The 12,039-nt window shown below is 37.7% G+C and overlaps 1 protein-coding gene across 1 annotated transcript in view; it reads right to left on the reverse strand.

Annotated features, from left to right (window-relative positions):
* Positions 1 to 11,370, reverse strand: part of LOC150100848 (flotillin-1-like) — a 198,986-nt gene extending 187,616 nt beyond the window's left edge. Inside the window, exons 1-2 of the mRNA XM_090401919.1 lie at positions 11,358 to 11,370; positions 9,922 to 9,997 (exon numbers count right to left, since the gene is read on the reverse strand). Of these exons, the coding sequence (XP_090258045.1) occupies positions 9,922 to 9,997; positions 11,358 to 11,370 (89 nt within the window). The remainder of the gene's footprint in view (positions 1 to 9,921; positions 9,998 to 11,357) is intronic.
* Positions 11,371 to 12,039: the final 669 nt, after the last annotated feature.

Genomic DNA, 12,039 nt, shown 5'->3' on the forward strand with positions numbered 1-12,039 from the left:
CAGTTGGTTAGGGTTTTAATAATGCCGTATTGTTGAGAGGGGTGGTGGGAGAGTTCGTGAATGTAAGAGTAGGTCTTCTGTATACAGTGAAGGAAAGTTTACCATTAGGAAGGCGTGTTAATAAGGTGTTTAAGGAAGGGTAAACTATTGTTATTTTCCTTTTCAATCGCAAACTGGATTCTTGGATGTAGGCTGTTGAGGTGACTGAGGAAGGAGTCTAAAGTGTCTGGGCCATGAGGCCAAATAGAGAACACATCATCTACATATCTTAGTCAGATAGAAGATCTGAGAGGGACTGAGCCTATGGCTGATTTTTCCATGAAGCATTTTCCATGTAAAAATTGGCAAGAGGGGGTGAGAGAGGGGAACCCATAGCAGTTCCCTCTATCTGTTTGTAAATTTTGTTCTTCAAAGAAAAATAACCAGAATTGATGGCAAAGGAAAAGAAATCTAAGATATCAGAAGGAAAAACGTTTTTTAAGTGTTAAGGTATCATTTAAGGGAATATTGGTAAACAGTGAAGTGATGTCAAAGCTTACCAATATATCTGTATTATTTAAAATTAGATTTTCAATCCAGGTTTTAATGGATAGAGTTTTTTTTATATAGGATGTGATAAGTCTAGTGAGGAGGGTTAGAATAGAGTTAGTCAGCTGCTTTGACAGTTTGTAGCATGGTGCAGTCTGTGACATCTAGTATAGGTCTTAGGGATTAGCGATAAGGGTTGTGGATTTTTGGTAAACTGTATAGGTAAACGGGGGGGGGGGGGACGAGAACTGATAAACAGCACTCAGAAATCAACTAAATTTAAATAAATACGGTTGCATAAAACTTCCCCAAATTTGGGAAACATTAATTATCAGAGATCCCACTTTACATCCTAGGCCACCTACAAATGCCCATAGAGGGCACACCACCTAGATAGGACTTTAGAGTCACCCATGTGTTTCATTAAGTGTTGTGTTGTATTTGAGTGTGTGTTACAAGTTATTTGTAATCCCTGAAGATGAAAATATTAGAAGCATTAAAATCAGTTTTAATCCATTCATAGTGCTGTAAATATTCCATTAAACCTCCAACATGATGTCCTCACAGCAATTAAACCTCAACACACAGACCCTCTCCAATGTTTCCACATCATGCTGAAAACCAGGTGACCAAATCTGAGCACAATATTGTAAGTGAGCCTGACCAGTGCTTTATATAGTGGCACAACCATCTCCTTATACCCATATGTTAGAGTACTTCTTACCATAGCAGCACTACGAGGTGTAGTCAATGCACATCGTAGAATTGCAATATGTCCTCTAAACTTACTTGTCAACTATCAATCCGAAATCTCATCCACTTCCTGCAGTACAGCACAGTTAATATAGTACACAGCCTTCTTTTTCTGCACTCCAAAAATGCAACACCTTGCTTATTAATATTAACTCTACAATCCCCCACTCCTTTGTCCAAGTCAAAGGTCTATTCAAATCTTGCTGAAGGAAATTAACATGAGCAGTGCTAATTATAATTCTACCCAACTTTGCATCATCAAAAAACAACATCAGTCCACACAGTATATCATTTACAAACAAGTTAAACAGCAGAGATCCAAGAACAGAACCTTAGGTCATGCCACTGATTACCCTCCTTTTTTGAGACACTGCTCATCATACACAACTTGCTGGTACCATTCAGAGAGCCAATCACCAATCCATCTAACCAATATACTATTTTTCATCCTCTGCAACTTGTACACCAACATATCATGTGATAGTCTATCACACACTTTTGTAAAATCCAAGAATATCACTGTATATAATTCTCCCTTATCTAACAGACTCGTTACCTTATCATAAAATGTATGTAAATTGCTAAAACAAGACCTACCCTTTACAAATCCATGCTGGCCATCATAAAGAATACTATGATCATAAACTCAATCTTTTATTCTATTCCTAACCAATCTCTCCAGCAACTTGACTACAACTGCAATTATACAGACTGGTCTATAATTGGAATCTTCTGTCCTAGAACCATGCTTGTGGAGTGGTAATATTTTGCCTTCATTTCACTCCTTAGGAACTTAACCATTGTAAGACTTTCATTAAATTACTAGGTCAAGGACATAACTAACTGTTGTGCACATTCCTTAAGAATATGTGGTGATGTTTTTTTTTTTTTTTTTTTTTTAAAGAATCAACAGATATACTTCAAAACTTATTTCCTCTGGACATTATACATTTCTTCCAACATTGCCTAAAATCTTCATTCGTCATTTGGAAAGGAAAATTGTACGACCAAATACGTTGTCTTGTTATGGGCTCACCTCTATCGCCAACTTAAACATGGAAAAATTTGAAGAATGAGCTATAGCTTGGGCAACCTTAAAACCAATTGTATAGTGGAGATATGTGGATGACATCTTTTATCATCTGGAAAGACACCTACAAAGACCTGGAAAATTTTGAATATTTTCAGAATAATTGGCATCCGAAATTAAAATTCACATTAGAAACAGAATTTTTTTCTACTAATTTTTGTTGACAAGACCTACTTTTTGTCAACAAAAACTTCACTGAGAGGGTCGAGAGTTAGAAAGTTAGAAAGATTTAATGATAGAGTGAATGTGTCGCGAGGTTCAGAAGGTGAATTGGATTGGATGAAGCAAGAAATGAAATGGATGCGGAATGAAATTAAGAGAATGCAGGTCAAAACTATTAAAATAAATCATGATGGCATGAAAGAGTTAACAAAAGATGAGCGAGTGGCATTGTATGGTGACTCCATTATTAAAGGTGTGCTAGAGGATAAAATGCACAAGGTATGTTTTCCAGGCGGTAAAATGAGTAGAGTGATTGAGGCATTGAATATGAGGCGGGAACGAGCAAAAGAGTTAATTGTATTAATTGGTACGAATGATTTGAGAGAGAACAAGGAGCATGTCAGAATGAATGTCAGGAGACTGCTTGGAAAGATAAAGGAGAATAGTGTGACAGGAAGGGTGGTCAGTGTGTTGCCTAGGTATGATTGTGGTGAAATGAGGCGGAGAGCAAGGATTATGAATGATATTCTGGCTGAAATGTGTGAGGAGATGGGAGTACAGTTTGTTAATGTGTGGAATGAGTTTGAGGGACGAAGTGAGCTGTATGGGAGCGATGGACTGCATTTGAGTGGTTATGGTGTGAGTCGCTTGGAGAGACTGCTGCTGGAAGGTAGAGAAGTGAATAGAGAGAATGAATCAGATCGAGAGGGGAGTGATGTGGAAGAGCAGGAGAGTAAGACAGGAGAGATTGAAGGAGTGGAAATGAATGTGGAAGTGAGTGGTATGAGTATAGATAATGAGAGAATGGGTGTGCAAGAGGAACAGGGAAACGGGGAGGCTCAGGGTGGACAGGGATACACAGCGTGAGAAAGGTGGATGCTCCAAGAGGAGGTGAGAGAATGTGTAGGCAGGAAAGTAATGGGATGATCAGGGATCAAAAGGAAACAGATGGAATTGCAAAGGGTTCTAAAATGAAGAAGCAGAAAGGGAAATGGCCCCAGTCCAGCATGGAGAGATCACATCGAGTGAGTGGTATCAGTGGAACTAGCTGTAGATCCAGAAATGAGTTGTTGTGTTTGTATACCAATGCTAGAAGTATAAGAAACAAGGCGGATGAAATGGTTGCACTAATTGCGTCTGTGCACCCAGAGATTGTCGGAATAAGTGAGACATGGTTAGATGAGGATGACATCCTGACAGGAATAGAGATGGAAAGGTATGATGTGTTTCGTGAGGATAGAAGGGGTAAAAAGGGAGGGGGAGTGCTATTGATGATAGAGAAAGAGTTATGTCCATACAAGGTAGAGATGCAAGGGGGAAATGGGGCCAGTGGTTTTGAGGCAGTATGGTGTGAGATAGAGGTGAATAGATTCAAATACTTGGTGGGATGTTGTTATAGACCTGGTAATGTGGATGGTGGTGATAGTGAAATGTATAGTCAAATAAGCCAAGCAAATAAGAAAAGGATGATCATTATGGGTGATTTTAATTATGGCAATATAGATTGGAATGAAGAGATAGCAACTGGAAGTAAAGAAAATGAGTTTCTTGAGTTTTTGAGGGATAACTACCTCAGACAGTATGTAACAGAGGGCACAAGAGGATTAAGGGTCTTGGATTTGGTCATCTCATCGGAGGATGTAATTATCAATGAGGTATCAAATCATCCACCAATTGGCGAAAGTGACCATGAGGTGATTACTTGGGTGGTTGCCAGCAGTGCAAGGACCCCTGTGAAAAAAGGGTATATGTGGAACTACAAGGGGGGTGATTATGAAGAGCTCAGGAGACAGCTTGCAGGTGTAGCATGGAATGAGGAGTTAGCTGGAAAAGAGATCAATGCAGCTTGGGGGATTTTCAAAAAATATTTAGTGGATGCAATGTCTAAATGTATACCACGGGTGAGAAGGTTAAATAAGTTAGGTGTGAGATGGATGAATAAAGAGATTAAGCATGCAATACAGAGAAAAAGGGCATTGTGGAGGCAGCATAAGAGAAGTGGAAGTAACAAATTTCATGAGTTCTACAAAGACCAGGCAAGGAGAGTGACTTGGTTGGTGAGAGTAGCTAAAGAGAGGTATGAACAGCAGTTAGCTAATGAAGCTAAAAAGAATCCTAGGGAGTTCTTTCGATATGTAGCCAGCAAAAGAAAGAATGATTATGGAAGGATGACATTGATTGGAGGAAATGGTATAAAGACAGCTGTTGCAGAATGTGTGGTGGAGATACTTAATGAGCAGTTCATAAAGATCTTTCAATCTTGTGAATATGACTTCATGGAGAGATTAAGAGCAGTTGATGATGGGGAGGAGAGACTGACTGTAAGTGAGCAAGAGGTGTTTGGGGAGTTGAGTAAACTGGATGTAAATAAGGCTGTGGGACTTGATAATATATCACCGCGTATTCTGAAGGAATGTGCCAGAGAGTTGACACCTGCCTTGACATATTTTTTTAATACGAGTCTTGCACTTGGTCAAGTCCCTAAAGAGTGGAAGGAGGGCAAGATTGTGCCACTTCATAAAGGAGGTGATCGAACTCAAGCATCAAACTATAGGCCTATCTGTGTGTCAGGTGTTGTGGTTAAGTTGTTGGAGAAGCTTGTGAGAACTAGGATCCAGAGTTGGGTTGATAACAATGGTATAATCTTTGATGGACAGCATGGATTTGCTAAAGGGAGGTCGTGTTTTAGTAATCTACTTACTTATTACAATAAAGTGACTGCTTCCTTGGACAGAGGAGAAGGATACACAGTAATATACTTGGATTTCGCAAAAGCTTTTGATAGAGTGCCTCATGATAAGTTGACAGTCAAACTAGAGCAGATGGGGTTGGATATTAGATTAGTGCATTGGATTGGAGACTGGCTATCTGATAGGTATCAACAAGTTGTGTATGGGGGTGCAATATCCAGGAAAAGGAAAGTCACTAGTGGAGTGCCTCAGGGATCTGTTTTAGGGCCATTACTATTTAACTTGTATATTAATGATATTGGCGAAGATTTGGATGGAGATATTCAGTTGTTTGCAGATGATGCAAAGTTGGGACGAACCATAAAGAGTAGTGAAGATGTTGTGGCCTTGCAAGAAGACTTGAATAAATTGAGTGATTGGGCAAGCAAATGGGGATGTGAGTTCAATGTTGCAAAATGTAAGGTTTTAAAATTTGGAAAACAAAGATGGGATGCAGAATTTATGCTTGGTGAAAATATATTGTTGGAAGTAGAGGAAATAAGAGATCTGGGAGTGATAGTGGATAAGGATCTAAAATTTAGGGGTCACATCGCCAAAATTGTGAAGACAACACAAAGACTTCTGGGAATGATGAGGAGGACACTGACATGTAGAAGTAGGGAGATTCTTGTTCCATTGTATAAGGCTTTGATTAGGCCACACATGGACTATTGTGCCCAGATTTGGTCACCTGGTTTTCAGAAGGATGAAGAGATGTTGGAAAGGGTCCAAAGGCGACTGACTAAGGTAGTTTCTGACCTCTGGAATGTCGAGTATGAGGAAAGATTGAAAAGATGTAATTTGCAGAGACTAGTGGAGAGAAGGAAGAGGGGAGATATGATAGAGACCTACAAGTTGGTAAGGGGTTGCTATAGGATCAATGGTGGAGAAGTTCTACAGCGAATAGTGGGAGATCAGGGGAGAACCAGAGGTCATCCCTGGAAACTGTATAAAGAGGGTGTGAGTAGGGGAGTGAGAGGCAGGTTTTTTTCGTGCAGAGTTGTGAATGATTGGAATGCCTTGCCTGAGAGTGTGGTGTCTGCAGGGAGTTTGAATGTGTTTAAGACCCGGTATGATGAGATGTGTGTGAGATAAAAGGACCTCCTAGATGAGTCTTTGACTCCATGAGGTCTTGTTTAATAATAATAATAATAATAATAATAATAATCATTAGAAGTCAAAAGAAAGAAACCCACACATGCTAGCCACATAGACAGTGAAACATGTAGAGGAAATGCATCTAGTATAAATAAACTAAAAAAATGTATACAAATTAAAACCTGATATTTATTCAAGTGGTGATATGATGCCATCCATTCCCACAGCTTTTTTAACATCTAATCCAACCATTACCTGATACACCTCTGATTCTTTCATTTCCAATTTTCTAATACTTGCCTTCCTTCTATATACTGCACAGTATCATTTACACCAGTATGATATATGGTGTAAATGTGCTCAATCAATAATTCCACCATATTCTTTGCAATTGTCATTCTGCTGCCATGACTATCCACCAATGTCAACTTGCCATATAGCAGAATTTCCTTGAATTAACCTTGGCTGCCTAACCAGCCAATCCCCTCTCATACTGCACCTTTTCTTTCTTTACCATGCTCATCACCTTCCAAACCTCCACTTTATACTCTTCATGGAACCAATCACCACCAACTATCTTGTACCTGCTCCATAGCATTTTATTCTCCAACACAGCTTGCTTGATTTCACTGTTTATCCATTTCACTCCTATTCTATATACTTGCTTAATCCTTGTTATGTATGCAGTTATAAATTGCTTGTGTCAGACAATGCCTTTTGAATTTCCATTCATTGTCAACATATTTTCTACACAGCTCATCTATCCAATGTATTGATGCTAGTTGACTACAGAGCTTCCCATAATCACCCACCTTATGATTCCACATATCCCTTTTTTGGCAGTAATCATTACCTGTTTCCCCACTTTTCCAACAAGCACCTCATGATCACTCTCACCAACAGGAGGTATTGTCAATACCTTATTAACAACTATATATTGTGAAGTTATCACCAAATTCAAAACACTAAAGTCTCTAGTTGTTACTTGGCTTCCAGCCAAGTAGACTTTTATGTAAACTTAATTTTCATATATACTTAATTTTTGCTGTGAGAAAGAAATTAATCCTATCTCCTTAGTACTCATTATTAACACTGGACCTCCATGAAGTCAAAAGACTCATTAATAAATCCTATTTCTTGGCAAATTTCTTGGGAAATAGGATTTCTTGGCAAATTGGAAATTTGGATAGATATATGGGAAAATTTAATACACAGTAGAAGGGGAGAGAGAGAGAGAGAGAGAGACGGGGGGTGGGGGTGGCACTTCTGAAAAGTGATAAATGAGTGGAATGGGTTGCCTGAGAGTGATAAATTGCATTTCTAGTGAATGAATTTAAGTAATAGTTGATAAGTAACATGTGAGCTAATGTAATCCTGAGTCCATGGAGGTACTTGAATGTTTTTTGCAACTTAATGAAAAGAAATACTTTGTGCTGCTGTGACCCAATTGTTTGAATATGTGCTATGCACCTACTTAATGGCTAAAAGTAAAAAAAAAATTATAATTTCATTGAATGAAGTTTTGTTTTCAACTAACAAAATTTATTGGGAGTTAATATAAAAATGCATATTCTTAAAAAGCCTTTGTTACTATGACAGAATGCACTAGTGACTATTTTAGGATCTCATCTTTAATTAATATATTAGACCCAGCCAAGTAGACTTTCATGTAACCTTAATTTTCATATAAACTTAATTTTTGCTATGAGAGGGAAATTGATCCTATATCCTTAGTAATCAATTATTAACACCAGTCTTCCATGGAGTCAAAAGACTCATACTAATTAACCTTATATCTTGGTGAACAGAGCACATTTACTGGTAGGGAAACCATTCTGCCTCCATATGAGATGCAATTTTCATATGGAGGCAGAATACACTTTCATCTGAAAAGTTCTTGAGATGCAATTCAAACCCAGATCTTTCCGATATAAAGGCTTGTGCCATTTTTCTGGCTGCACATGATTCATATATATGTTATAACAAGTTAGGACTTTTTAGAAGTATTTTAAATTTGATCATTTGTAAGATTAATTTTTGTGTGGAAATATTTTTAACTTTAATATTTTTCATTTTTCATTCATGACTAATGGGTAGATAGAAGTGATGCATAAAATACACATATTGTACACCAACACTGAGCATACGAGGTGTGGCTATTAAATAACGAGACTAGTTGCAAAAATGTGATTAATCATCACAACTGTACAACTTAATTGTTATCCCCTTCAACACACTCCCCTCCTCTACCTATACACTGTTGCATACAAATTTTCCATTGTTGGAAGCAGTGCTGCAAGTCATGAGGTGTTATCTGCTTCAGTAGCGCTGCAGGAATGGCAGCATCATTGGAACAGCTGACAGTGAAGCTGGACTTGCAGGAGAAGATCACGTGATGAGAAGTGAATTTTCCAGTACATTACGACCCAGAAACAAAGAGACAATTGATGCACTGGAAAATTCCCACGTCACAGAGAATGAAAAAAGCAAGAATGAGCAAGTCAAAACTGAAGGCAATGCTGATCATTTTTTATATATATATATATATATATATATATATATATATATATATATATAAAAAAGGTTTAATGACTATTACCGAGAGAAAAGATGACAAGATATATTTAAAATCATCTTTTCTCTCGGTAATAGTCCTTAAACCTCTTTTTATAATATTCCAACCGAGTAAAAATGAATTTTGAAAATATATATATATATAGATATATATATATATATATATCAATGACATGATAATGGTTGAATGGGTACCAGAGAGTCAGACAGTTAACCAACATTACATCTCAGCTTGGCCAGAACCTTGAGGTTCTGGCCAAGTTGAGAGAACGAGTGAGGAAGAAGAGACCTGATCTGTGGAAGAGCAACGCTTGAATTCTCCATCAGGACAATGCTCCAACCCACAGTGCACCGTCTGTAAAACAGTATCTGGCTGATAAGAAAATCCCAGTGTTGAACCATCCACCTTACTCACCGGACTTAGCTCCATGTGACTTATACCTTTTTCCAAAGTTCATATTCGTATGCAACAGTGTATAGATAGAAGAGAGGAGTATGTTGAAGGGGATAACAATTAAGTTGTATAATTGTAATAATAAACTACATTTTTGTAGCCAGTCTCGTTATTTAATAGCCACACCTTGTATATTTACCAACAGGTGCATAATGTGTTATGAGATCTTGTTAAAAAGAGAATTTTTAGAAATGTATTTTTTAACACAGTATAATTTCACTAATAGCTCCTGGCTGCAGCATCTGATCTCTGCTGTTATTTATAAATCCCATTACATTCAGGTACATTTCACAATGAAGAAAAACTTTATTCAATGAAGGCATTTTAGTTGCACTTATGTAGATAAAAAACTGTTGTTACAGTAGTACATTCAAACTAAATCTACACTCTGCTATGTTTCAATAATTGTGAAATTTTAACTTTCTGTACATAATAAAATAATCACATATAACAGAAAGGCTTTCTGCAATTTAACAATTCCCTCAAAAAATAGACTTGGTCAAGATAAAAATATCTAGAAAGAGAGTATTTACCTCTGTGCTCGTTGAATCATGGGCCACACAAATACCCTTCCCCCTGGTATAATAAGTGGATTAATGAGGCAACAGCCTAAAAAAAACAAAAAAGTACACTGTTATAAACTATAGAGACTTGCAAAGTCACAAAATGCAAAATATTATACTCTAAATTTCCTGAGAAAATCATGATGCTCCTAATATGTTAACAGTAGGAAAGAAAAAGCTAAGCTGAGCACCATAATAGCTTAACTTTTTCTTCTCTACTGCAAAATATTGAAAGTCTGGTGGAAGACATCATGGGAGCATTCTGTAGCCCACCTAGGTTTGTTGTCCCATGGTGATTAGCCAGGTTTTTTCTGATTTAAAATGTCTTCCTTCATACTTAATCTGAACAATTAGATGCTCAGCATTTCTTGTTGAGGAAAATAAATAAATTTCAAGCAGAATTCAAGTGTGCTTATGATACCATCTAAATGGTGTCGTGAGCACACTTGAATTTGATATTTCAAACTCATAGGAACCACAGGAATAATATCTTATAGTGGATTGTCTGCTATAATAAATTTGATTTTTGAACAGTATTGTGCCTATAGGACTTCAGTTGGGATTATATGGTAATTTGTTATAATGCAGTTTGCTATAATAAAGTCACGTGTTTCACATTACTGACAATTATCCAGCTTAGTTGGCGTGGTTAGTAAATCTGCTCTTCAATCAACATGCTGTGGATATGGATGTTGGCTGTCCTACCTGTTTGTCCATAATAGAAAGATTGCAGCTGCAGGGTACATGGTAAACTCCAGGTAAATTCAGAGGTTATAACTGGTCTTTGGAGGAACAGCTAAGGTCTGCTAACTTTTGTGTGGTTCATAGGTGGTTACAAGATTATGCTTTTTTAATATCTCGGCCACTTTTCTGAGATGCCATGGATATAGGGAGATGGTGACAGATTTATTGTAATCTATGTTTAGGAGGGACGGTGTGGGTAAGTGATGTTAAAATTCTTTGTATTTAGTGGGAGGTGTAGCCATTGGCCAAAAAATGTTTTTTTAAGTGGGCAAGTTCTGTGTTGAGTGCATTGTTATCTGAGCAAATTAATTTTGCCTGGTGGACAAAAGTTTTTATGGTTCCAAACTGTTGGGAGTGGGGGGGGGTGATGTGACTGTTGATGGAGGTACCTACTTGCTTGTGTGGGTTTTCTATAGACTGTGAAGGTCGGTGATCCATTTGGTTGTCTTGTAACTAAGGTGTCTAGGAAGGGCAGACTATTGTTACTTACTATTTCTGTCCTGAATTGATTCCTTGGATTTTGGCTGTTCGAAAGGAAAGTGTGAAGGTGTCTGGCCATGTGGTCAAATTGCAAACACATTCCACATAGTGTAGCCAAATAGTGGGTTTAAGGGAGGGGGAATTGAGGACATTCTTTTCAAATGTCTTCATAAAAAAGTTACCTGGGGAGCCCATAGCTGTTCCCTTGATTTATTTGTTTGTAGAATTTTCCTTGCCAAACAAAACAGCCTGAGTTCATAATGAACTGAAAAAAGGGCTGAAATATCAGGAGGAAATTCCCCCCCCCACCACCATACTTAAATGAATAAGGAGGATACATTGAAACTGACCATTAAGTCATGGCAAAGTGTGAGGTCTTGTAATGGACTTAAAATGGACTAAGTTTTTGATTTGTGATGAGGTATTGCCAGTAGTACAGGAAAGCACTTCGGCTAAATGTTTAGCTAGTTTGTAGATAGGTGAATCTATACATCTATAATTGGGCATAGAGGTGCAAACTCTTTATGAATTTATAAGTGCACTAGCTTTGCCCTACTACAGAAGCAAGCAGGCAATGCGCTCTGTGCTTGCCAATACCAACTAAGCTATTCGTACGCTCCATGATGCTGAATGCAAACCTTTGGACAATCCTCTCAGACGTCTCAAATGCACTGCCTGCAAAGGAATTCACTAAAATAAAAAGTCAGCATATCAAAAAGTTCAAAAATATAACAAAAAAGTCACAAGCACTTCCAAGACAGCCCAAAACAATGTGATTATTCTATCCACCACCATTCTTGAAACAGAAACCATCAACACACTCAGCCACAGCCAAAATTTTATAATTATGCCTAGACATGTACC

Source organism: Typopeltis vanoorti, chromosome 12, assembly GCF_054136105.1.
Source record: "Typopeltis vanoorti isolate ZY-2024b chromosome 12, IOZ_Tvanoo_1.0, whole genome shotgun sequence".
Lineage (NCBI taxonomy): Eukaryota > Metazoa > Arthropoda > Arachnida > Uropygi > Thelyphonidae > Typopeltis > Typopeltis vanoorti.